The sequence below is a fragment of the Vulpes vulpes genome, chromosome 1, assembly GCF_048418805.1.
Source record: "Vulpes vulpes isolate BD-2025 chromosome 1, VulVul3, whole genome shotgun sequence".
In the NCBI taxonomy this organism is placed as follows: Eukaryota; Metazoa; Chordata; class Mammalia; order Carnivora; family Canidae; genus Vulpes; species Vulpes vulpes.
Window position 1 is genome coordinate 151,874,429 of NC_132780.1, and position 26,164 is coordinate 151,900,592.

The 26,164-nt window shown below is 34.6% G+C and overlaps 1 protein-coding gene across 1 annotated transcript in view; it reads right to left on the reverse strand.

Annotated features, from left to right (window-relative positions):
* Nucleotides 1-3,299: 3,299 nt before the first annotated feature.
* BMP5 (bone morphogenetic protein 5) overlaps nt 3,300-26,164 on the reverse strand; it is a 115,307-nt gene continuing 92,442 nt past the window's right edge. The window contains exons 4-7 of the mRNA XM_025991081.2: nt 21,037-21,231; nt 9,895-9,971; nt 8,458-8,568; nt 3,300-5,117 (exon numbers count right to left, since the gene is read on the reverse strand). Coding sequence (XP_025846866.1) covers nt 4,968-5,117; nt 8,458-8,568; nt 9,895-9,971; nt 21,037-21,231 — 533 coding nt within the window. The 3' untranslated portion in view covers nt 3,300-4,967. The remainder of the gene's footprint in view (nt 5,118-8,457; nt 8,569-9,894; nt 9,972-21,036; nt 21,232-26,164) is intronic.

Genomic DNA, 26,164 nt, shown 5'->3' on the forward strand with positions numbered 1-26,164 from the left:
TCATCTTATATCCAATTTGGATATAGTGATCTTTTCAGGCCATTTACATTTAACATTATATGACTGTGTATGGATTTACTTCTATCATTTTCGTATATGTAATATTTCCCCTTTGCTATATTTTTTAAAAGCCATTTCTTCTTTTTTATCTTGTTGAATTGATTATATGTTGCCATATCGCAATTATCCCTTCTACTGGTTTAGAATAGACCAGCAAAACTGCAAGCCAAACTTCACCCACCACCTGTCTTCTTAAGTAAAACCTTACTGGAATACAGCTACACATACTCACGAGCTTACTGTCTTCGGCAGCTTTCACACTACTGCAGCAGAGTTGAGTAGTTGAAACAGAAACTCCAAGTCTGGGGCACCTGGGTGGCTCAGTGGTTAAGCATCTGCCTTTGGCTCAGGTTGCAATTCTGGGGTCCTGGGATTAATTAAGTCTTTCTCACATCAGGTTCTCTGCAAGGATCCTGATTCTCCCTCTGCCTGTGTCTCTACTTCTCTCTGTGTGTCTCTCATGAATAAATAAATAAAATCTTTAAAAAACCACAAAGCTAATCCAAAACTATAATCATATCTTTCACAGAAAGATTTTGTCAATCCTGAGTTAAAATATACACACCACTTTGTGTTCTAAAATTAATGAGTTTAATTTAATCATCATTAAGTAAAATGCAAAACCTATTATCCCCAACCATTCACCTTCCATTATATGCTCTATAGTTGTACTATAGTTTCCTCTATTCAGCTTAATTTGATACTGTTTAATTCTCTTGATTTTTAAAACCACAATTATTAAACATTATTATTTATTGTAGTCTGGTCCCATGTTTACCATCTTCTTGCTTATCATTATGGTATATATTTCCTTTTGGGGTTGTCTTCCTGGGTAAAAACTTTAGCAGTGCTTTTACTGTTGATGATTAATTCTCTCTCAGTTTAACTCGCCTAAAAATGTTTCTATTTTGCCCTAATATTTGAAATAGTTTTGCTAGATATAGAATTCTACATGAAAGTTATTTTTCCTCAGTAACCTGAAGATAGCCACTACCTGTTGACCGACTTCCAAGATTAGAAGCCAACTCTGATGAAGAGGTCAGCTGTTAATCCCAAAATTATCTCCAGTCTTCTGGAACACAGATTTAATTGGACATTAGAACTCCCTTTGATCCCTTTGATACTTTTAAGTTCTTTCAAATTTCCCATTTTATATTTTTCTTTCCACAAAGTCCTAATGGTTCACTTAAAATATTTTGTATTCCTGGGCAGCCCCAGTGGCTCAGCGGTTTAGCGCCGCCTTCAGCCCAGAGCCTGATCCTGGAGACCCGGGATGGAGGCCCACATCGGGCTCCCTGCATGGAGCCTGCTTCTCCCTCTGCCTGTGTCTCTGCCTCTCTCTCTCTCTCTCTCTCTCTCTGTGTGTGTGTCTCTCATGAATAAATAAATAAAATCTTTAAAAAAATTTGTATTCCTATTTTTCTTTTTTTAAAACATAAAAATATACCTTTTTAAAGTGTGTGTGTGGGGGGGTGGTGTATGTGTATTACTGAAGAAAGTATACATAATCCAAGACATCTTATTGGCCTTGTGGCTCAACGTAAAGGATTATTTCTCTAGTTTGGGCTTTTTCTATAGGTATCTGCAGGAAAATAAACACAGTCCAGCTTTTTAGATGGGTTCTATTATATTTCACCACATAGTAGTAGCCACAATAAACTGAGGAAAAAATACTGCTCTCCTCACTAACCCCTCAGCTTAGGTTCAAACTGGCTGGGTCCAGGGACTGCTTATGCAGTATTTTGTCTCTCATCCCTCCATATATAACCTCCTGATTTTGAAGCTGTAGTGCATCTAACTACTCTCTCTCCATTGTGTATATACATTGGCCTTTGAGAAATGATGGGAGACTAGCTGCCTCTGCAAAGTTGAAACTGAGATGCAAAGGTTAAAATGCATGTTTTAAAACTTCTGAAACTTCTTTATTATTTTTAAAGGGTATATCTGATCCAGGCTCTTCTGTCTTTGAGAGGCCCATATTTCAAATAGGCTTTAACAAATATTACAACAGATGTTGTAATTTTGCAGAACCTTTGCTCTTTTTAAATTGCTAGCTTGGATATAGTGTCACTTTTCTGCCTAAATAGGAATATATACTGGCATTGATTGTTACTTGTTCTACTTTCTCCTCAATTATGATCTTAACTAAATTTTATAAAATACAGATGTGATGTATACTTAGCAATGTATATGTTTTATCAGCAAAGGAATCTTCACTTCTAACTCTAAAAAGTTACAGGCTGAAAAAATAAAATAAAATAAAATAAAATAAAATGAACTAAAATGCAAAAGAGGAAACATAGAAAAGCAGGTAATCTGATATGGAAATTGAATGATAGATTAAGTACTTGACTGAGTAGTTATGAGACGGTGACTTGTGTTTGGGAAAGAGGATTTCTTCTGTCTTAAACAGAAGTGCATCAAAAAAAATATTCATTGTAAATTTCTTGGGAGATGATATTTGCCAGACTGTAGAGTAGCCAGTAGACTCTGGCTCAGATTTGATGATAGTGATTATAAAATGACAGTTCTTGAGAAAAAAATAAATTTGGATTTTCTTTCTTGTGTTTTTATTATTTTTTAGTTCACTGTAGACGATTTATTTTTACCTTAAAGAACTTGAGTATTTGTGATTTATGCTCTTCTACTTTCAAAAAGAATTAGTCACTTTGCAAAGCAAAATAGATATAAAGCAGGAAATATAAAAACAAACAAACAAACAAAAAGCCAATACCTAACTAGCTAAAAAGACCTGAGTTGTTTGGATCCTGCTAAAATAGGCTAAATTATTCTGGTCTCTGATAGTAGCTTAAGTATTACCAAAGTAATACTACAAATTTACTATAATAGCTATTGAGAATAATTTAACTATGCATGTATATATATATATATATATTTTATATATCTAATCTGAAAAATTATGAAAATACTGATGCCAATTATTGTCTTACGTAAAAAGAACAAGTGAGGTAGTTTTCCTTCCCTGTCATTTTTGCTATTTTAAAAATTTCTTTGTTGTTTGAGCAGATTAAGAAGATATTTAATTCATGGATTACTACTTTGTCCATTTAATAGTGAATATTTATTAAAAACACAAAAACTAGTTTCAGGAATTAAAAACAACATAAGGATCATGTATTCTGCAAACATTTTACATCTGATAGTCATATAGTCTCAGTGTATGACATACTTACATTTTTGTATCCCTCTTAAATAAAGAGCCAAATCAAGAAGCACAGTAAAAACTAGCATCACAAGTTTAATATATTTTTAAAGTATAGAAATATCTTTAAACAGCACATTTAAGGAATAATATAATAGACTTCCGTTTCTTATTCTTACAATGGTACACTATTTACTTAAAAATATATTACTTAATGTACTCCCCAATATAGTTATTATCAAATTCTCTTTAAGATAAACTGTATTTTAAAACAATATTGCAATATACCTGAATTACAGATGAACCCATAATATTTTTTAAGCTATTTCTGATATAAGTTTTACTTGAAAGGTTCAAAAAGGTGATTAATAAATGATGCTTTCTGAATATTTTAGATGAACTGTAAATAAGCTTAACCATGGAGTCACCATAAATAGCAAGTAATCCATCTAAATGTCATTATTCTGAAAGTGAGTGTGTATTAAAGAAAAGCCTTAGAAGGCAAAGAAAGAAAATAAATTAATTTCAGAGGGAAGAATACACATGCACATACACACAACAGAACCTTCCCATTTGGAATTATTTGTGCTTGGAGGAAGGTTTACAAAATCCCCTTACAAAATAAGGTTTTCATTGAGCTCATTCTCAAAGATATGAAAAATGGATTTCAGCTGTTCTTTCGAAATGGCAATTCTGTCAAAGCCATTCCGGGATTTTTGGTAATTTCCTTCAGTTTAGTTTCAGTGCTTTTACCTTAAATAAAATCCCTTGCATCACATCAATCAGCAAACTCAGTTATAAAGGAGAGCTAAAGAAAATGGCCCTGTCGGCATCTCTGCTCCAGTATATTTTATGTATGCAGTGACTCTTGTCTGTGGGGAAGGAGGTGGAGTGCATGTAAATGTTTCTTGATTTTGGACTGTTTTTGAATCTGAAAAAAAATCTGCAGCAGTAGTGTTCTAGATAATAGGCAGACATGATTTATTTGAGGTAAGAAGGTTGTACTACAATTTTTTAGTGTTAACTTGGAAAGTTATGGACATAGGCTCAAGCCTGTCTCCACAGAGTTCCTGAAGTTTTGAGCGCTTTGCAAAATCTACAATCCACAAGCCAAGAAGGAACATGCTCCTCCAGTTACACCAATTCTGTTAAAGCAAACAGTTACAACAATTATGTGTAATCTTTCAGCTTCTATGTTCTGCCTACCGCTTATTTATTCAAATCCAGTTCAACATTTCACTTTATCTAATGAAGCAGAAACTCTGAAAGAAAAATTGTGTTTATTCAAGCATTTTTGTTTGGGTTGTTACTTTTTTTCTTCTATTTTAGTTTTATTTATCCTATCATAGTTTTCACTGGCACAACATAACCAAATGCATTCAATTTCCTTCATCAATGATTAACATCTAAAGGAGTTTTAGTTTCAGAAAATTATATAAAAATCATATTAGAAAAAATGCTGAAATGGAATTGATTTGGACTTAGCATATCCCACTGAAAGTTACTGGGCTATCTATTGTGTAATAGACGTATAAAATAGATTTTATTGATAAGGCATCCACAAAGGAGAATATATACCTTTAAATAAATAAAAGTGACTATATACACAATATTGTACATAGGTACAGAGATGAAATGAACCAAACTAATTTTGTGAAATTCCCTTCTTGTCTGAAAGCATACTTTTTATTATAATTGTAAACCTTAATACAGATATTTTTCTTATTACCATTATTATTTAATATTAGTGGCAGCCACATGAGCGCACTACCATATTTCTGTATTTTTTCAGAATGACATTGGAGCTGTCATCAAAGTACAGCACGGAGATGGCATTTAATTTGGTTGGAGCACAACAAGGCTTTGGTACGTGGTCAGGAAACATCAGATGTACCTGGGAAAGAAAAACATGTTTTGTTTTTTTGAGAAATAAGATAAACATTTTGTCTACAGCTTTCAAATAATATTCTCATTTTGTCACTCACAATCACTATCACTCTTCTATTTATGTTCAATGGCTGGGGTGGGGGTTGGGGACTGGTAGTGAAGGATGTATTTTTAAGCATTAACACCTAGAGTCAACTCACCAGTTCTAATTATGTGTTGGGGCCTTGAAAAATATTCTACCAAGTAAGGAAAACTCCTTCTATGGAGTATTCAGTGGAAATTTTCCTGGGGGAAAGAGCATGGCAACTAGCACTGAGTTGCTTTTGGTTAGAACAATTACTTCTATTTACTTCATGAGAAATACAGAAATTATAAATGCAAATCAGTGAAGGGACACAACTAGCTGTAGAAAGATTTGAATCTAAATTATTTTTTAAAGGACAATTAAGCAATAAATCATAAAACTTATGCCAACTCTTAATTTTCCACAGTAAAGGAAGCATAAAGATCACAGCAAAGTAAACTCCAGGTATAATCCAAAACTTATTTTAAAGCAATAATTTCAACTCTTCTCTACAGAATCTTTTACCAGACTGGCTGGAGTTTAATATCCTTTTACTTTCTTTCTCTCCTAGACAAGTGCCAAAAAGCAGGCTCAACTAAATCAGAAGCAAGGAGCCTAGATATTTTACAAATTGAATATTCCGTCTCCTCCAAAAGGCTGAAAAGGTAGCTGTACACCGACAGTGAAATGCTCAAGCAAAGGGTTTACTCTCATTTTGATCAGACTGGCAGTCTGCCTATGATTTCAATAATTGAGCAAGGAGCCAGAACATGGTTCCCCCTTTCCCACCCACCTACCCTGGCCCTTCCCCCAAAGGAGTTTATGGGAAGTCCCACTGATGAGTCCTAAGGGATCCACAAAAAGCAAATACAGCCTCTTAGAGTTTTGGCTGCACAATGTCCTGGCTGAAATGATATAGGAGCACTGCATGTGGACAGAAACAGCAGGAAAAATGAGGTGATCTGACATGAACTTGAAATTTCCTAAGACCTCACAAAACTAAAAGTTGGATAGTCTCTACAAATTTCAGATGCAGCTTGTGTCCCTCATAAGCTTTATCTTCCATAACCCACACATACATGATTGATAACCCCTTGTTTCAATGGCCTTGGCAGCTTCGTGAAGCAATTGTTCTGAAAAAAAAAAGGATTGTTCTTGAATGGTTTCTCAACCATATTAGTCAAAAATATGCTTTCTTTTAGGAACAAACATGCCTGTCTTCTTGTTTCATGTCCTTCAGAGAACAAACATACAGAGTATACAATGCCAGGAAAAAAAAATCAAACTTCCCATGTATGCTTTAAGTTTTGCAATGACTTATGTCCCATATCCCAGGACAGTGATGCAGAGCAGGATCTTGTTCCAAGTCCATGTCAGATTTTTTTAATGTTTGTGTTTTTTGACACTGCCTTCTAGACTTCAGCCCTAAAAGCTGACAATATGTGGTTATATATTTATAAGGAAAAAAAGAAAAATGAGAGGAGTATTTTGACAATTTTTTCAATAATTAAACATTGCTTAGCCTGAGGCCGCCTTTGATTCAATAGATACATATTAATGAAGCAGAAGTCTGCTTTTAAGGCATTGAGATGACAGTATAACGAGGCATTTTCTGAGAAATTAAGTGTCATTCCTCTGTAAGCTTAATAGTAGCTATTCCTTTGACCACACGGAAAGACAGTGATTATGTCTATTCTTCCAAGGCTTGAAACAAAGCATTTCTCTCTGTGTGATTGGCTTTCGGGTCATCATGAATCCTCATAGGTAAGGATAGAAGGTTAGAGAGTTCACAGAGATTCTTGGAATACAATACACCCTTTCTTGCAGAGCTCCCCATACCCCAGAAATGATATCCTGTATCAAGTACTTTTATTGATAGATAGCAAAGATGAAAGCATAACAAGTCCTAAAATTTTCCCAGGTATTTACTCTATACTTTGCCTATGGCACAGAATTAGACAATCTCATTGGTCAAGAATAAAAAGAAGAATATTTATAAATAACTGCCTTTCAAAATATGGATTTAATTCCCTGTTTCTCTTTACTCCAAAGTTATTCCCAAAGTTTTGGGCAATACCCACGCTCTAGTTGTCATAGATGTGCATCTTTGGTATCTACTCTCTAGTACCTATGATGTCCAGACCAGAAAACATCAAGTCATTCAAGGATTTAATCTGTCAATTTACATATATCATTCCTTATTCAGAAGAAATCTAGGAGAGTCTTTCCATCAGCTTTAAATGTTAAATTAATTCTGAAAAAAAATGACCTTCTAAAGAGTCAACTCACAAATTCTAATAGTTATGTTTTTTTTTTGTTGATCATAAACAAGACTCACCCACAAAGATAGACTATTTTATTCTTATGGCTACTGCTCTCCTACTGCCATCCACCAAATAGCCACTTCTGTCACTAAGTCTTGAATCTAAAACAATTAGTCCTCTTCCTTCTATCCTGATGACATATAGTTAAAATGTTCACATTAACCCAAACATTAATTCAGAACTCCATCACATAGTCTACTGCACCTTCTAGGAGACTCTTAGTCTTCCAGAGATTGTGCCTCTGCCAAATCAGTAAGTCACACACCATAAGACAGGTATGTCAGACTCTCAAGAGGTTTCATGAGCTAATTAGATATAGTACAACCATTTAGAGACCACAAAATCAACATTTCATTATTGTTTTCACAAAAATAAGCTCAGGTTACTAGAGATTAAATCACTACTAAATTCCTGAGTGAGGAAGGGAAAAAATGAAGATGAAATTCCACCTTAAAAATCATAAAAAAAAAATAAGGATCAAGAATTTAAAATTAGTCTTTTACTTATATTCTACTTGAAGAACTTTAATAATACCAAAGTATGCTGTGAAACATTCTTAAATAATCAGAGTAAAAGCCCTTAGATGAAATTCAGTAAGGCTATTATTCAATGTTTTTGCAATGATTACTAATGAATTGCTAGGTTTGAAACAGCCCCTGGGAACCTGTGTGGTTAGTCATACTGCATAGTGAAGAAATCAGTGCAGAGTGATCACTTCATGTGGTTACTTCAATTTTCCTAGCTAAATCCTTCCCATTCTGGAATCAGGACGAGTCTTTAAACTAGCCTGAATTTCCTGACTATACCCATAATCATTACTTTGGCTCTAAAAAGTACCAAAGGAGTTTTTTTTTTTTTAATAGTGCATTTATAGCACAAACGGATGCTTTCCTTTAAAATAATGTTTATATGATGCTTGCATCATAAACCATTTTAAATTCTACAAAAACAAAGCATACCAGAGTCTGAACTATGGCATGGTTGGTGGCATTCATGTGAGCATTGAGTGGAAAAGAACATTCTCCATCACAATAAAATGCAGCATATCCTTCTGGTGCTATAATCCAGTCCTAGAATGCACACACACACACACACAAAGAAAAAAAAAAGAAGAAAAATAAAGGAAATCGCAAAAATAAAAATAAATTAATTCTTCTTAAAGAATATTCATATTTAGGTCAGCCTAGGTTTCTCTTCTTCATTTAGCAATTATTCTAATAAGACAGCCACCCTCAAGCCCTTAATTTATTTTTAAGTTGAAGTTTACAGCACAACTATAAATATTTTCATAAGAAATTGTCCTCTGTAATTTCTCCCAAGAGGTTGCTATGTAGGATAGTCATAGTATGCATTAATTCGTGGATTCATGAATAAAACCATATCATTAAATAGCATTGTAAATATTGTTTAAACAGGAAATGATGAACTCTGGAAAGTTCAAGTGAACCAGAAAGGAAAAGAAGAATAAACTTAATTGAGATAATTCCTATTACTTCTTAATAACTCATTCCTGGCTTTAGAAGTCTGACAATTTCCTAAAGATTTAATATTTGCTCCTTTGCTGTTTTTCTTTCTGTTCATGTGTTAGCTTTATAGTCTCTTTAGAAGAAACGAATTGGAGCAAATTCTTGAGAACTGCACATGAAAATTTGGGGAAGCCAAAAAATTGGCATATGGAATGGTTGCCCTGATTTTTTTTCCCCAAGAAGTAAAACCTGGTCCAAATGTAAACTTACTGAATGAATCATGTTGAAGTTTTATTATAAAATTTTTAAATTCTTACGCTTTAATATTACTTTTCAATGAGATAGCCCAAATTCAATTCTACAAATCCATTGTAATGGGATAATGTAATCCAAAGATATCAATTTAAACTATCAATACATAGAGACATTAAAAACTGTTTTTGGTTAAAACTTCCTCCTTACCCTTTTTGTGAAGCATATGGAAAAGAGAACAATAAAACTCTTATTTTCAAGAAAAAAAATATTTTTCTATAGATCTACTTTATGACAGACATTGTCATTCAAGGATACTATTTCCTAGGCATAGAGTTTGAGACTGGGGGCAAATGATGCTGCTCAAATTAATCTGAAAAAGTGATATTAAAATTAAAATTTTGGTATATTAAAACAACAACACCTTTTCCCACTTTCTGATATCATAGGGCTATGTTTCTTCTTCACCATAGCTATTTTTTACTATAAACCCTAATGATGAGGTTCAATGGTGGAAAGATAATGGAGAAATAAAAATAATGTGAATAACTCATATACTGAATAGTCATAAAAAATAATTGGTTAGTCTATTGGAAAAATTACTAACAGAGATTACAAGTAACTCCAGATTTATAATAAAACAGAAAAGAAGCATCTAAGTTGACCAACCATTCTTACCTGCCATCCCAGATCCCGGAAACTCACATAGAGCTCATGCTTCTTACAGGCTTGTTTTTGTTCACTCGTATTATAATCTGAAGATAAAAATCGGATTTTTTAAAAATGGAAGCTTATCAGTTATCCTATATTTCTTTTGTGGGATAACTGATAAAATTAAAAAGAAGCTGTAAATTGTTGTAAAACGTTGTAAATTATGAGTTCGAATCTTAAAGCCAGAACCATTTAACTAGCCATGTGAATGCTATGCAAATCACTTTTCCTGAGTTTCTTCTTCTGTAAAATGGAGTCAATGCCATTTACCTTGTGAAGTTCTAACAAAATTTGATTAGATTCTCTGTTTTATGGTGCACAATCTGATGCCTGCTGTTCACTGAGTACTAACACTGAATGCTTGTTTACTAATTAATTCACACTGCAGTGGTACTTAAAATTATTATTTATATATATTAAATACTTATACAATATTTTTTAACATCTTCTATGCCATAGACACTGAGAAAGTACCAACTGGGTTCTTACTGAGTTGATTTTATTTTAATTAATATATTAAACTCAGAATACTGAAAGTTGAACCTTTCATTTTCACCCAAAAGACATGTCCAACATGTAGACCCTTCTATTTTTGACTGATGACAGCTCCCCCAGCAAAGGGAGAGAGAGAGAGTCAAAATACACTGTTTTTTCCTCTTACTCTGTCAAGAAATTCATTCTGTCATTCAATCTGTCATTCAATCTGTCAAGAAATCCAACACATTCTACCTTCTTGGTCCAAAATCCACCTACTCTTACCACCTCCATGACTAGTCCTGGTTCAAGCCACCATCATCTTTCACCTGAATTACTGCAATATTCTCATTGCTAATTCTCCTTCCTCCTGCCCTTGCTCTTCTACAGCAAAGCGGACAAGTAGACTTCTGACAAGTAACTCGAATTATATCACTCCCCAGCAAGAAGTCCCACCGGGTGACCCCATATCACTAAGAGTATCCTTTGTGGTTTACAAGGCCCTATCTGATTTGACCCCATTACCCCTCTGACTCATTTCCTACCACTCTTCCTCTCCTTCACTCCATTTTGGCCATGACACCTCCTTGCTGTTTTCCACCTAGGTCAGGTTCCTCCTATCTTAGGGACTTCACTCCCACTCTTCCCTCTTCCTAAAATGCCTTTCCCTTAGAAACATAGGTAACACCTAGAGTTTCTTGAACTTCTCACTTAGGTATCATCTTGTTAAAGAAGCCTTCGCTAACTACCATATTTAAGACTGAAACTCTCACTATGGTATTCCTGATCTCCCTCATCTTGCTCTTGTTTTTTTCCCCATTTCACTTAATTTTTAATATGCTATGCCTTTTATTCATTTATTATATGCATTGTTTCTTGTCTATTTCTTCTCCTAGAGTGTCAGCTCTACAAGTTCAAAGATCTTTGGTTCTGTTTGGTGCTCTAATATATCCCAAGTTTTAGAAACAGTCTCTGAGGGCACCCCAGGTGGCTCAGTGGTTTAGTGCCGCCCTCAGCCCAGGGCCTGATCCTGGAGACCTGGAATCAAGTCCCACGTCGGGCTCCCTGCATGGGGATGTGTCTCCCTCTGCCTCCCTCTCCCTCTCCCTCTCTCTGTCTCTCATGAATAAATAAATTAAATATAAGGATAAGAGTGCTGCATTCCATAAATTCTCTTTTCTCATTTTCCATCATTATCCACATATTTAATTTGTTTTTTTTTAAGATTTTATTTATCTTTATTTATCTTTACCAGCTGAAGTGGTGATCTCAGGATCATGAGATTGAGGCCTAAGTCAGGCTCTGTGCCTGCTGAGTGAAGTGTGCAGCCTGCTTAAGATTCTCTCTCTCTCTCCTTGTAGCCCCTCTGGCCCCCCTCTCATGCTCTCTCACTCTAAAAAAAAATTAATTAATTAAAAAATAAGGATATAAATGTAGAACTTTAATATTGCATCTGGACTAAAGGAATACCAAAGAAATACAGAGCTTTATAGAAAATCTATGTTGTCTTCTTTGGCATTTGTTCATACGTTGTACAAATAGCATTCTAAAAGCTAACCCATTTTTATTATTTCTAATATGAAATGTGAAATTGGAAAAAATATAGGGTAAGGGAGCCAGCAAAATGACTTATTTTCAAAGAAGACAGCTAATTTTTTCTCCTAGGAATAACTGCTACATTCACTCTGACAGTCATCTCTGTCAAATCAATGTAGTAGTTTACTAGGCAGAGTAGTGGGTCTTAAGATGTCACCTTCCAGTTTAATTATCCTCAATATCTAGTGAAACTGTAGGCACATCAAAAATCCATGGAGCCTGTCTTAGTGGGTCTTGTCATCCACCGTTCTCAGTTACTTCAGGTAATTCTTTTTTAATTTCTGTCTGCCTAGGAAACAAAATAATGATTAAATATTGAACTCAGACTTTTTTACTTCTTGGTCAGAGTTATTCCTGCTATGTAATTAGCTTCATTAAAACAAATTAAATAGGAGATGCCTAGGTGGCTCAGCGGTTTGGCGCCTGCCTTCGGCCCAGGGCATGATCCTGGAGTCCTGGGATTGAGTCCCTGGATTGAGTCCCGGGATCAAGTCCTGCATTGGACTACCTGCAGGAGCCTGCTTCTCCCTCTGCCTGCGTCTCTCCTTCTCTCTCTGTGTGTCTCCCATGAATAAATAAGTAAAATCTTAAGAAAAGAAACCAAATTAAATATGTAGATAATGATGGAAAATGAGAAAAGAGAATTTATGGAATGCAGCACTCTTATCCTTTGGGTAAACTTTTCCCTTGATCAGAATAGCACAAGGAGTTAATTTTGTCCAGGCAATGGACGAGCATACTGTAACACTAAGTATAATAACATGAAATGGATAAGTTCTCTATACCATTTTTATGGAAAAGAAATAATTGATTCTGGTGCTAGTTTTATTACACAAACTTTTTGAAATTTAGACTAAGAAAGTCAGCTTGCATTAGACGAGGGTTCAGAAAACTTTCTTTTTTAAAAAGATAATAAATATTTTAGTCTACGGAGTCTTCCCTTGCAATGACTCAACTTTGCCACTATAGCATGACAGCAGTCATAGACTATGTTAAATGGATGTATATGGCTCTATTCCAATAAAACTTTACTTCTGGATGCTAAAATTTGAATTTCATATGATTTCTTTGTGAAAGAAAATGTTATCCTTCTTTTGAATCATTTTCAAACATTTAAAAATGTAAAAACCATTCTTAGCAATTGGGTCTTACAAAAATAGGCCACGGGGCCTTGCTTCACCAACCCCTACATTAGACAATAATGAGAATATTTATTCATTCATCCTTGTCTTAATTAAAAACATTGAATATGAATAAAGACATTGTAGCCAATAACACAAGTATATATGAAAAGTCATAAACTATGTATATGGTTATATGAATTCCATGTTTATAGAAAAAGAAAGTAAAACTTAAAAGTCAAAATAGATCTGTTCCATCTATGAAGCTTTTCATACAGGCTAAGTGATGTATATAATGTAACATCGCATAAAGGTAACGAGCAATGAAATTTATAACAGAATCTGATTCCAAGAGTCTGATTTCATAGAGCGCTAGGACCATATGCTTATTCTGTCAGAAATAAAAATTAATGGATGACTGAAGTAAATGTTGTACCCAAACCAGCAAAGTCTGCAGTTAGGTTTACTATAAATGGTTGGCAGGATAAACTAAAGGAGGAAGGACAAGGAAATTAAATTTATATCTCTAAAAAATATTGGTTGATAGCTCTTCAAAAATTAAAATGAAATGGACATAATGCTACTCTAGATTAACCTGCGTGCAGATGAAGAACTCTGCCAGAAATTACTAAGATGTTCTGGTGCCACAAGCATACTAGAAAAGCATGCTGACATTCCTTGACTATAATGCAGACGTTCCAAATGCGGCATTTCTTTGTTTTGTCTTTTAATGGTAACAATATTGGGAAACCAGGGCCAAAATATTGAAAGTACTGCTAAATACTTTATGTAAACTTTCTTATGACCAATTTCTATAAACAGTGCAAATTTAATCTTTTTCCTAGTTAAACTTTTGAGAAGTTATTTTGTCTTAGAAAAAAATTGTGAAAAAATACATACTTAGAGATGAAAAGTTATTAAAAAAAAAAAAGAAAGAAAGAAAAACAACCCTGAACTCTATATGGGACTTCAAAGGTCTGTCCACTAGTCTCTGAAAAACAACCAACCAAACAAATAGACATGGGTTAGCTTAGCAATGAAGTGGGGATAAAAAAATTTAAATCCAGGTAAGTCCATATACTAATATGGGTTTCATTTTTCTTTCATCTAGTATTGGCTTTTTTAAAGGATAAAATATATATATATACATATATTCATATATGAATGGTGTGACACCCCACCCCAGGGGTAAAGATGCCCACCTCCATCGGCCAACAGCACAGTCATTCAGGAGCTGTTCAAGCACATCTGGGAGCAGTTCAGGGCCATGTTATGGCACAAGGCCTTCCTGTACTGGTACAGAGGCGAGGACGTGGACGAGATGGAGTTCACAGAGGCCAAGAGCAACATGAACGACCTGGTGTCCGAGTACCAGCAGTACCAAGATGCCACGGCGGAGGAGCATGGCAAGTTCAAGGAGGAGGTGGAGGAGGAAGAGGTGGAGGAGGTGGCCTAGAGCTGATAATCTAGTAAAGCACGTGGAAGCTGTGTGAACTCCTGATGTAAGCATCAGGATTTTCGCTAATTTATAGAAAATGGAAATGACAAATGAATGAAGATATAAAAGGTAAAGAGGCAGGAATAATGCTACAACAAACTATTTAATAGTTAATTTTAAAATGACCCTGGGAGTAGAGAAATTCATAATAAACCCCAAACACATAATAATCTCTTCAAAGATGAGGGATTTTAAAAATGCTACTTTTCTATATTAATCACCATCTTCCATATCCAGTAAATTCCTTGCTTGAATTTATGCACAATCCACCAGAATTACTACTATTGATTTGTATAGGGATAACTGTATTTGTTTATGAGTAGAAATGTCTGACACAGAACAGATACCACAAAATAACTATCCTGTGTGTTTGCTTAACTATGTTTAGCAAAGTGTCTACGTCGATGACCCAATTAATATCTTCACCTTTGAGCTTACTGGCATAAAAACTGTCCACAAACCTGAGTTTCCAACTGCCCACTCGACATCTCCAAATACAAGCTTCCTGGATGCCTCCAACTCACTATGTTTACTTCTGATCTTGCACTCTTAAGATGCTCACTACTTTGGTTAACAGGATCACCTGTCATTTAGTGGCCCAAGAATGAACATTTAGTAAGTTTCTTGATTTTCTTTATTTCTCCCTCATGTCCTACATTAAATGGATCCACAAAGCCCACTGACTGATCCATTTCTAGTCTAGATAACCTATTGGAAACTCTTTGTTCTCTTGGTTACCTCATACTTCCTCTTCATCCTCTTCCAGTAACTTGGTCCTAGAATAACAGTTCATCCCTACTCTCCCTCCTCCACCTCTGACTGTAAGTCTTTGTCTCTTTTATGGAATTGCTTTTTCTCCTTGCCTATACTTAAAGGACTAATCCTCCCATGGAAGGCTCCATTCCTGCTTTTCTTTTACTTTATTTTCTGTGGCACTGTCCAATCCTATGCTTCATCTAAGCTCATATCCCCATCTTTTTTCTACACCTGCCACTTATTCTTGAAACTTCCTATCCAGAGTCCTGTCTCATCACCCTCTGCTGGTGCCATTCCACATGTTTTAGTTTTCACTTCTCCGTTTCCAATTTATAATCTTCACAGCTTGTAGTGCTGGATTCGACTTCTAATTATTATCTGGGCTTTCAATTTCCTCCCTTGGCATCCTATCCTTTACTCTGATGCCAAATTTAACTTTTTAAAATGCATATCTGATTATGACACTCCTTTTTCCAATTGTCTGCCTGAAGATACTATAGTTCCTTATTATTGCATACCCTACTCTTTATAATTTGGTTCCTGCATACTTTTCAAGCTTTTCTCATACCTTTCAAATAAGAAAACTTGTGTGCCCAACTATTTAACATGGGTATATGATTCTGTAACTACACATCAGTCTGAAATGGCTTCACCCACCCTTCCATTTCCAGAAAATGTATATTCTTTCTTTCGTAAGTCTCTCATGAAGTCTTTTGAGCAATACCTAGGTGCTGCTTAGGTGCTCTATCCTTCCTACTATTTAGTACCCTATACCTACTCTAATAGAATTGACCTGCTAATAATTACTAAGCTCATGTCTTTCCTATTGTCTGTGGGAGTTCTTAAGAAGCAAGATCGTTAGCTATCTATCTTTTATCAGTATATAGTTAATACTGTACTTATCACAAGTGGATGCTTATTTAATATTGAATAAATTTATTTTACAATAAATCATGCCCAGATATATTCTCTCTAAGGATTCTCTCTAGACAGACTTGGCAATAGATGATGCATTAATGCCTATTGACAAGTTTATTTTATATTATATAATTAATTTTCAGGTAGGTTGGCCAAATTAGCTTACATCACTAAAATTCTTCTTTTTTCTAAGTTTCAAAGGCCAAGAAATTCCAGTAAGTGACCAGGGCTATTGGTACTTCTTAGGAAGAGAACTTCTAGTTTTCTCTGATGTAAGAGTCTGAACTCTTTATGTAACAGTTTTGAAAAATAAAACCATATGAACTCATTTAAGAAGTCACAGTGATAATGGCTAACAACAAATAAGCATGCACCACTGTTCTTAGACCTTTACACATATTAATTCATTTAATCTTCACAGTTATTGTAATCTAACCCTAGGGGGCATATACATTAACATTCTCACTTTACAGATGAGGACACAGAGACAGGGAAAGGTGACATTTGGTCCAAGATTATAAAAATAGTAAGTGGTGGACCCAGGATTAAATGATAAAATGATAAATAGATGATAGATAAATAAATGTACAGATGGATAATATAGACACCGAAATTGTTGTTTTAGGAGGGATTTCCAAGATTCTGTATTATTCAGGGCACAAATAAAGTTTTCAGTATTAATTATTATAAAAATCAAGTGGATTAGAAACATTCTCAATGTGTAGCCTTCTAAAATTTTTCACTGCAGCCTTGATCTTGAGAGCCCCAATTTGAAAACAACCAAAATGTCTTTTAAGAGTGACATGGCCATATAAATTCTGATGCAAGCACTGTTGACTATATTGCAACAGTTAAAAAGAATGAGGTCACTCAATTTGAAAGATGGCTGAGGCATATTGTTTTTAAAAAATCCATAAAACCAACTCTATAACATTCTGGAATAGCCAAAACTATGAGGACAATAAAAAGATCAGTGGTTGCTAAGGGGAGGAAAGGATGAATAGAGGATAAATAGCCAGAGGAAAGAGGATTTTGAGGGCAGTGAAAGTACTCTGTATGATACCATAATGATGGATGCATGTCATTATACATTTGTCCAAACCCACAGAATGTACAACACCAAGAGTGTACCCTAATGTAAACTATAAACTTTGGACAATTATATATTCATCCTTGTGATTTATCCTTGGTAAGAAAGGCGCCATTCTGATGAGTCATGTTGATAATGGGGGAAACTAAGCAACATGGGGCAGAGGAATATGGGAAATCTTTGTACCTTCCTCTCGGTTTTGTTGTGAACCTAAAATTACTCTAAAAAATAATCCTTAAGAATACACAAGGTGTATCATTTATGTAATTAAACACACATAATAAAAATATATTCTCTAAAAGAGATGTATATATATATATATGGAGGAAAAGATTTGCATGTATAGGAACCATGGTGATATATCAGAGTAACCTATCTCAAAAGGATTTAGGTGATCAAGAGTGAATTTTAGCTTTATTAATGTTTTGATTATCTTTAAATAATGAAAATATGTATTAATTATATGACATAAAACATTCTAAAGAGATAATTGTAATTAATTGTTCTTTCTGGTTTTGATTAACATCTGTTTGTCCAAGAAGCATGAGCTTACATTGTATATATTAGGCAAAAGACACTGCCTATCAAATTTGAGAATAACTATAGAATGTTTCCATTTCAATGACTCTTTGAAAGATCTGGCCTAAGAAATCACCATGGTTTCAGGCAAGGGCCACTAAGGATTGGATTCACTTTCGACAGTCCCTAGTATCCAGCACACACTAAGCAGTCTTTTCAAGCAGTCTGCAGTGTACCAGGACTTGTCATTTGTCTTATTGATTCTCTCAGAATCTTAATACTCTATTCTTTTCAGCACTCATATAGTCCTTACAACAGCATCTTGCTCTTGGCTGATTCTTTAAGACCTTATAAACATAACACCGAAAGCCTTTTTAAGCTAACTAAAAAATTAACTATTACCTCCATTTCCTTTCCTCCACACCAACATTCAAATAAACATCCATTGTGCTGCCTCATGGTGAAAGAGGCATCTCACACAATGTGTTTGCTCAACCTCCTTGCCAAAAATCTGAAGAGGAGCAAAGAGGGACAGTTTCTGCAGAAAATCTGGACACAATGTTCCTGTGTATATTCACCTGAAAGAGGAATTTAGTTTTTTTCCATTCAGTAGATACATTAATTTATTTAACAAGTTCTTATTTTGTGCTAGACATTGTTCTAAGTTTTTCCATAGGGATATAGAAAAACAAAGGATCATTGAGAAGTTAGAAGACGAGAATCTTTGAAATAGGAAAGAAATTGGGTAAAGAAAGCAAGAATGACTTGGGTTTTCATTCTCCTAGATTAACTGAGACTTTCAACATTTGACAGTATGCTTTGCAGAAAAATATGCAATCAGGCAAACATCAAATACAATTCTTTTCCCTGCCATTGGCTTCTTTTTTAGCTGTGTAGTCTTCAAACAGTATTTTATTGTAAAGGCTTAGTACTGTTACAGCATTTATTATTTATATTTGAATAATTTTTAAATTTCACTGGCATTTCAATTTCCTAAGTATCAAATTTTGTGTTTATATTAGCATTCCCTTTCCTTAAATCCCTGTCTGTTAGGCCAAATCCTATGAGAATTTTTCCCGTCTGCTTGATTACTACCTATTGAAAGGTTACGTCTCAAAGACACAAACCAGCTACTTTCTTTCTTATTATCAAAATATGAACATGCTCCAAAACTATCTACCACATATTTCACAGAAATGGTGCCAATGACAAACTTTTTAAAAAGAAAATATTGGTCTATATTAGAATAATTTTGTACTTTAAATGGTGCTAGGAAACTGGTGAAAAGTTACATGATTTCTCTGTTCCATGTGTTTTATTCATCTCTAGTTATAGAAGTACATTTGTTACTTGTGGTCAGAAAGAGAAGATAAATAGAGCTCACCGATAGGGAAAAGGACTTTGATGTCTTCAGTCCTTAGACTGAACACCTCCGCCACAGTCCTTATGAGCTCCAATAATAAGTATGCAACTTATACTTTTCCCATTGTAATTTCCTCAAAAATTATTCACTATTCTATTCATGGTTTAACAAACCTTTTTTCTTAATGCAGTCTGCTACATCAAATTAAAAACATTTCAACCAATTTCAGAACCATTCAACATGAAAAGAAAAATATACAACTTTGACAGCCTAGTATTTACAAGGAAGAAAAGGTCTTAGAAAGTTATTTTTCTCCATCTTTCATATTAAGCAATTACAATTTTTGCCAAACTAAATATCTTGTGAAGATCTTTATAAAATAGCTTTGTAACAAGGTACTAATATCTTGTTTTACTTTCAAGTGAAAAATGTGGTTAAACTTATTTGTTGGGGAAAATTATTTTAAAACATTGCTCTCTATGTAGCACGTAATTCAGTATAATATAATTTCATATAGAAATCTTCCCCATTTCTGTTACTAAACACATCAAATAGACGTCTATCTAACATGATGTCTGGTGCTCATATTTTAGGAAGATGGTAATGAATCCCAGTTTAGTATTTTTGTTGAGAATTCTAGGTGCAAAAAAAAGAGAATTACTATGTTAACTTAATAAAAAAATTGCAGTATTATTTTTCAGTTTTAAGTGACGGGGGCAAAAATGAAGATTTCAGGAATAATGACAAATACTGTCTGAATGTGTCTTTTTGGAAGAGTAAAGCATTCTAATTTGCTTGAATACCATATGCAGAGATCGTGTCTGTTTTGTTCACCAGTTCATCCATTGGGCCTGGCAAGTACACTGCATATGGTGGCCATTAACATAGAACACATATTTTTCAAATGAACAAACATATTGTACTAAGTTGGGATGTCCTAGGATAAATTTTCCCCTTCAAACAGATTTATTTTTTTATAGATAAAGAAAATTTCTTGGAATAAAATAGCCATCATTTTCATCTAAGAACAGCTTATGAAAATCTGTTTGCAGCCTGGACTAAATACGGTACTTATTGGTATAAATAATATGATTAAATAACTTCAGATTTTGGCAGTTAGATTCATTCAGATCAACCATACTTTTATCTCCTTGTCTATCAATTGATAGATTAAATTGCAAGCATATTGGGATCATTGTGCATCTGTGATATTTTGTTACTAGATTTTATACATATGTGTGTACGTACGTACATACACTTAAAGCAGATTATCTAGATAACACCCTTCCAAATAATTACCGGAAATGTAAATATTACCTCAATTTCCATATAATCTATGCTGCTTTTATTGTCAGAGAAAATGGAAACTGCATGATTCACATGCATCATCTTAAGTACCAAAGAAATATTTTTATGTTGAATTTACCTGGTTGCCCATCCACATTTGAGAGGCCCTGGGGAATTCAACTCAGCAAGTTGTGTAGTTCAGTTTTGGCTAGACTTCATTGATGTAGCTGGTTCATAATTTTATTACTGCCAGCTTGATTTTAATTTGAACTGAATCTTTCAACATACAAAGGCAAGCCATACTTATTTTGAAATGAATTACTGAATGATTCACTGATGAAACATTCTGAGGATGTTCGTAACATTGTCGGATGATTTAATAGACCAAACAAAGGTATATCCAGAGGGTAAATTTACTGTGGCTACTTGATTTGCAACATATGACCCCATAACTCTGTGCACAACTCTTGCTCAGGTTTTATCTTACCTCCAACACTGGACATTCTGGAGGAGTCCTGATGAGAGCTGGATTTATTGCGGTTTTGATTTTTCCGTTTGTTAGCTGCTCTCACAGATCGAAGAAGTACCTCACTCGCCTTGAAGAAGGCCACCATGAATGGTTGTTTTGACTGAGGCCCATGTCTTCCCACAAGACCAGCGGATTTTACATTGATACTGCGTCCTAGAACAAAATGCACAAGTGCTTGTTTTATGAGAAAGAAAGTTTACCTGACGTGAATGAATTCTGAGGGTGCTTTGAAAAAGTAACATTATCAGAATGTTTTCTTTGCAGGGCAAAGATTTTTATAAACATTGAAAGTTTGCCATTACAGACAATTATCCATGCTTGGTTTTACATTTTGCATCATTCTTCACCACAGAACACCCTCGGGCTGCCTTCATTACATGATCCTTCTCAGACCTGGAAGTTAGCAATATTTTAAATGGAGAGGCTTGACTACCATCAGTCTGGAAATGTCCACATTAAATAAGAATTTCAAAAATATTACCTATGGGCTCTTCTGCTTGAAATGCTCTATAATTTTCCTCTAAGCGATAAAAGCTGAATGACTGTCTGGGTGTTTCTACTTTCTCCAACTTTTTCAAGCCTTTCAAGTGTTAATTAGTCCTAAGAGCCTTCCCCCTTCACCCCTGGCTTGTGCCCAGCAAACCTGACAAAGCTATGCTCTCCTTAAAGCTCTTCACAGATCATTCTAGAAGCCCCTGCTGGGGATGAAGTTCTGCTTTCAACTCTAGTTGTTCTTCAATGCAAAGTTCTAGTTGTTCTTCAAGGCAAGGTATTTTGAAGTAATCATGGAAATTTCAGAGCTCCTCCCTCTCTGAGTTTGGACACACCTGAATGTTTACTGAAAGGATTTCAAAAGTTGTTAATCAAACCTGGAGACCCTCAGAGAGAAAAGTTCCAGGTGAGTTTGGAGACTCACCTTTGTCCCTGAACCAATGGTTGTGTATCAGAGGGTGATTGCAATCACAGCCTGTACAGGAATGTGTTAGAAGTCAAAGTGTCCTAGAGACTAGAAGTAGATGTTGATAAAGAACCTCTTGGGGATCCCTGGATGGCTCAGCGGTTTAGTGCCTGCCTTCGGCCCATGGCATGGTCTTGGATCCTGGCATCTAGTCCCACATCAGACCCTGCGTGCAGCCTGCTTCTCTCTCTGCCTATGTCTCTGCCTCTCTCTCTCTCTATGTCTCTCATGAATAAATAAACAAAATCTTTAAAAAATAAAAATAAAAAATGAACCTTTCCCATAAGGTAATAATAATACTTAAAATAATGCCAAAGGCATTTGGAGCACTTACTATGTATGTGCTAGGTATTTTTCTAAGTATTTTCCATACAATATTTAATTTGATTCTACAAATACTTTAGGAGTTAGGTATTACTATTTTCCCCTTTCTACAATTCATTCTTGTTATGCTCTTCTAATTAAAAAAATCACTGAAAATTATATATTTATATCTATCTATAAAAATATATCTCATTAGGTGATATCTAGTTCCATGAAAATCACCCAAGGAAGATGAGCTATTTAACCTTAGGTTGTAAACTTAGTTAAGAATTACTAAAAACTCATGTGAAGTTTCTACTCTTGATACAGAAGTTACTGATCTTTTAAGAGTAATATATAATGTGGTTTGAAATATGTGCATGATTGACTCTGCCTTGCCCCCTGAGAGATGTGCATGTTTTCTTAAAATATTTATTCAGTAAAGACTGTGGAGTAACCTCAGTCCATTATAAGACCTGACCCACCTTAGAAGAAAGAAAAGGCAAACAAGTCCTTGAAACGGCATCAATGGCATTTTAGCAAATAAACTCTTGCTCTTAACAAAATTTATTTTGGCAGCATAAACACTTTTGTGTATACTGTATTGTGCAGAGACCTTCTACCGTCAGAAAATGAGACTGTGTCATGTGAGGCTGTGCAGCTGTTGGGAGGGACACAGAGGTCCTTTAAACGTGGAGGTATTGGTTTAAAAAAAGAGAAAAAGAAGAGTGTGTGCTAATCCAAGCAGCATCCGTGCCTTCATCAATTGTTCTACAACGTATTGGGAAAACTTGTTCAGTTCCCACAATTATTAAAACGGCTATCTGCCTCACAAACACTGCTACAGTCAAACGAAAGAAAGAACTTACAAATAATCAAGGCAGTAAACCTTAAACAAATAAGCATATAGGTTTCTCTTTTAAATGCAAACTTACAGTGGCTCTATGCCAGAGTCTATATTTCTTAGAAAAACTCTATCACTGGCATAAATGAAAGAGGCAGTTTGATTTGTGGTCAGAGCAGTTTCCATTCTACTTCCACTGTAACAAATGTATTAATTCAGCTCAGACTTCCTCCTTCTGGCAGCCCTTTTGCTGTAAAAAGAGAAATTAGAAGTTCCAGCCAAATACCATACCTTGAACTGACCCACTTCAATACATAAACACTTTTACAACATGTTTATTCAGGTGTAGCACTTGAAATTGGTTTAAGATGTTTCCAGTGACAGAGAGCTCAGCAAAAGAAAAGGAAAAAAAAAAAAAAAAGAACTGAGAAACTTAACTGTTATGGAATAGAATAACTGGTGATCTGTTCTTCAAAAACGTTTTTTTTTTTCTATCTTAAGAGTACAACATAAAATGTATTTGTTGAGCTTTTATTTTGATTTTTTAATGAAGTGTTAATTTAACAGGAACTAAATTTTTACTTGTATACATTGATGACTGCAGAAATCATTTTTAATATATGATCTCTCTAATACTAACAGAGGTTGCCACAAGATGTTCACAAATGGAATAGACGTAAAATTGGTTTTCCATTCATTCATTACGGTACACACTGCCCCTTTTAGTGTCAACTAAGCACTTAACACAAAGTGCCAAGTTTCCTTCGATTTGCAAGAGTTTCTTTTATTATCATTCTAAAGACTTTCAATATTTTAATTTTTATCTGTGGAGAAATAATACTGCTCTAAAGATTTATGTTCTGAAAACTGTAAAGATGTGTGCATGTTCCAAATACGGGTTTCTTGGGCTTTACAAAGGTGGATATTGTGTGGAAGCAAAGTAGTCTTCAAACCAATGTGAACTCCCTTTAAAATAACTTTTGATATTATTAAGTTTCCTCTTGGTTTCCTTCCTTTCATTCAGCAATGAGGTGACTTTTCACATCCCATAAGTTAATGCTTGCTCAGTTACTCTTGGTCTTGAGCTACACCAATAGAACATGAGCTATGTGACCTACTCTTTCAGATACAATATACCTGGACTGACCATGTAGGCTAAACCTTTTGAATGGCTGAGCAGTGGTTGCTAAAAGTGTTAATAGGCTCCCAGACTATATTGCATGTGTTGAAAATAGTCTTTTATAAATTGTATTTGAATATGTTGAATTTTATTATGAGATGTACAGTAGGCTTTAGCTATTGCAAATGTATCTATCAATAAAGACTTACCTAAAACATTTTGATTTAGGAAAATTATAGGTAGGTGTGTATCACCATGGTTTTATTTTTCAAAGGCGATCCTTATTTTTGATTTCCAGCTAAAACCCATAGATATCTAAGGACTAAGGATTGAATATACAGTGAAAATGGAAAGGGAATGGGGTCAAGTAATGAAAAGAATATTAAAAGGGTGGTGATGAGCTTAGACCAGGCTTCATCCTCTTAGACATGCCTAGGACTTTGCTAGGTTTAATTCACACAGCATGGAGTAAAGAACTACATCATGGGAAAGAACTCATCCTAAGAAAAAGGTGAACCCAGAAGGTATCAATTCAGAGCAATGCCCCAGGGTGTACAGGGAAAAGAAACAATTTGAGCAGCAAATATATGGGCAAATTATTCCTCAGTTTTATGAACTACAGAGTGAATAAAGATGGGCTTAGGATGATATCTTCTGAAGAAATGATTATTCTTTTCATACAAAAATCAGGAGGGAACTATGTGGGGCTGAGGCTCTAACCTGCTTAATTTCGTGATAACTGAAGTTGGAGATTGGAGACCTCCAGACCTGCTACTCTGACCCTCATGCCTTTGTATAAGCACAGGGGTCAGGATATTGTATTCACATGAGCCTCAGGGCACAACTAACTATTTCAAATTTACAGTCATTGAGAAGATAGAGTGGCAAAGAAAAGATCTATCCCAAGCTTCCTAGTTCTGTATTTCAGACAATTCTTTTTGGAAAATGTGACTTTCAAATGTTTATTTCTTTAAAAAGAGGGTTATTAAAGGAGACTCTGACATAAAACAGCTCTTTAGAGGCATGTTGATATTATAAGGATAAGTGGTTCCAAATATGACCATTTAGCTTCCCTGCAGAATACACAGTTTGAAAGACATTCATTGGAGGATTTATCAGTCTAAACGTTGATATCGCTCTAAGATGTTTGCATAAATTCCAGTTTGTTTTTTTTCTTTTATAAACCCATAGTAATTGACTGCTTAACCCAAAACACCTGGGATGTGGCTAAATTACCTTTCCTTCATTTTGAAAAAGACTTGCAGCATCCTTTATGGACTATTTCATAGAAGACAAATCAGTGCATTGTTTCTCATCCACATATCCTCTTGATCTGCATTTATTTTCAATCTGTGATTAAATTTGATTCTGGTGCTCCTAAATTATAGTTTCTGGGACTCTAAATTATACTGGAATTTTACTCTTTTTAGAAACAGACGATTTAAAATGTGCAGAATTCTCTGCCCAACATACAGACTAAATCATTTTTATATCAAATTTTAAAGAATGTGGGGAAGACAGAATTTTGTCTACTTAAATCCCATATACATTTTAGCTCAAATTAACTTAAGCATATTGTAATCTAGCTATAAATTTCAACTGTTATAATAATTTGATGACATTTGCATAGTTTCTGGTTTTATGGTAAAAACACTGGCCTATTGCCAGATATAAGCACATGGATTTGAAGCATCACAAACAAGAATTTTACATTTATGCTCAAAATTTTCTTGTTTTCAAGATGATTTACATTGCCTTATAATATCAAACAAAAACAAGGAAAAGTTGGGATTTTAAACTATTTCAGTGATACTGGAAACTCACAGTTAAGAGTCTTGAAAAGTTTCTGAACTTTAGAATG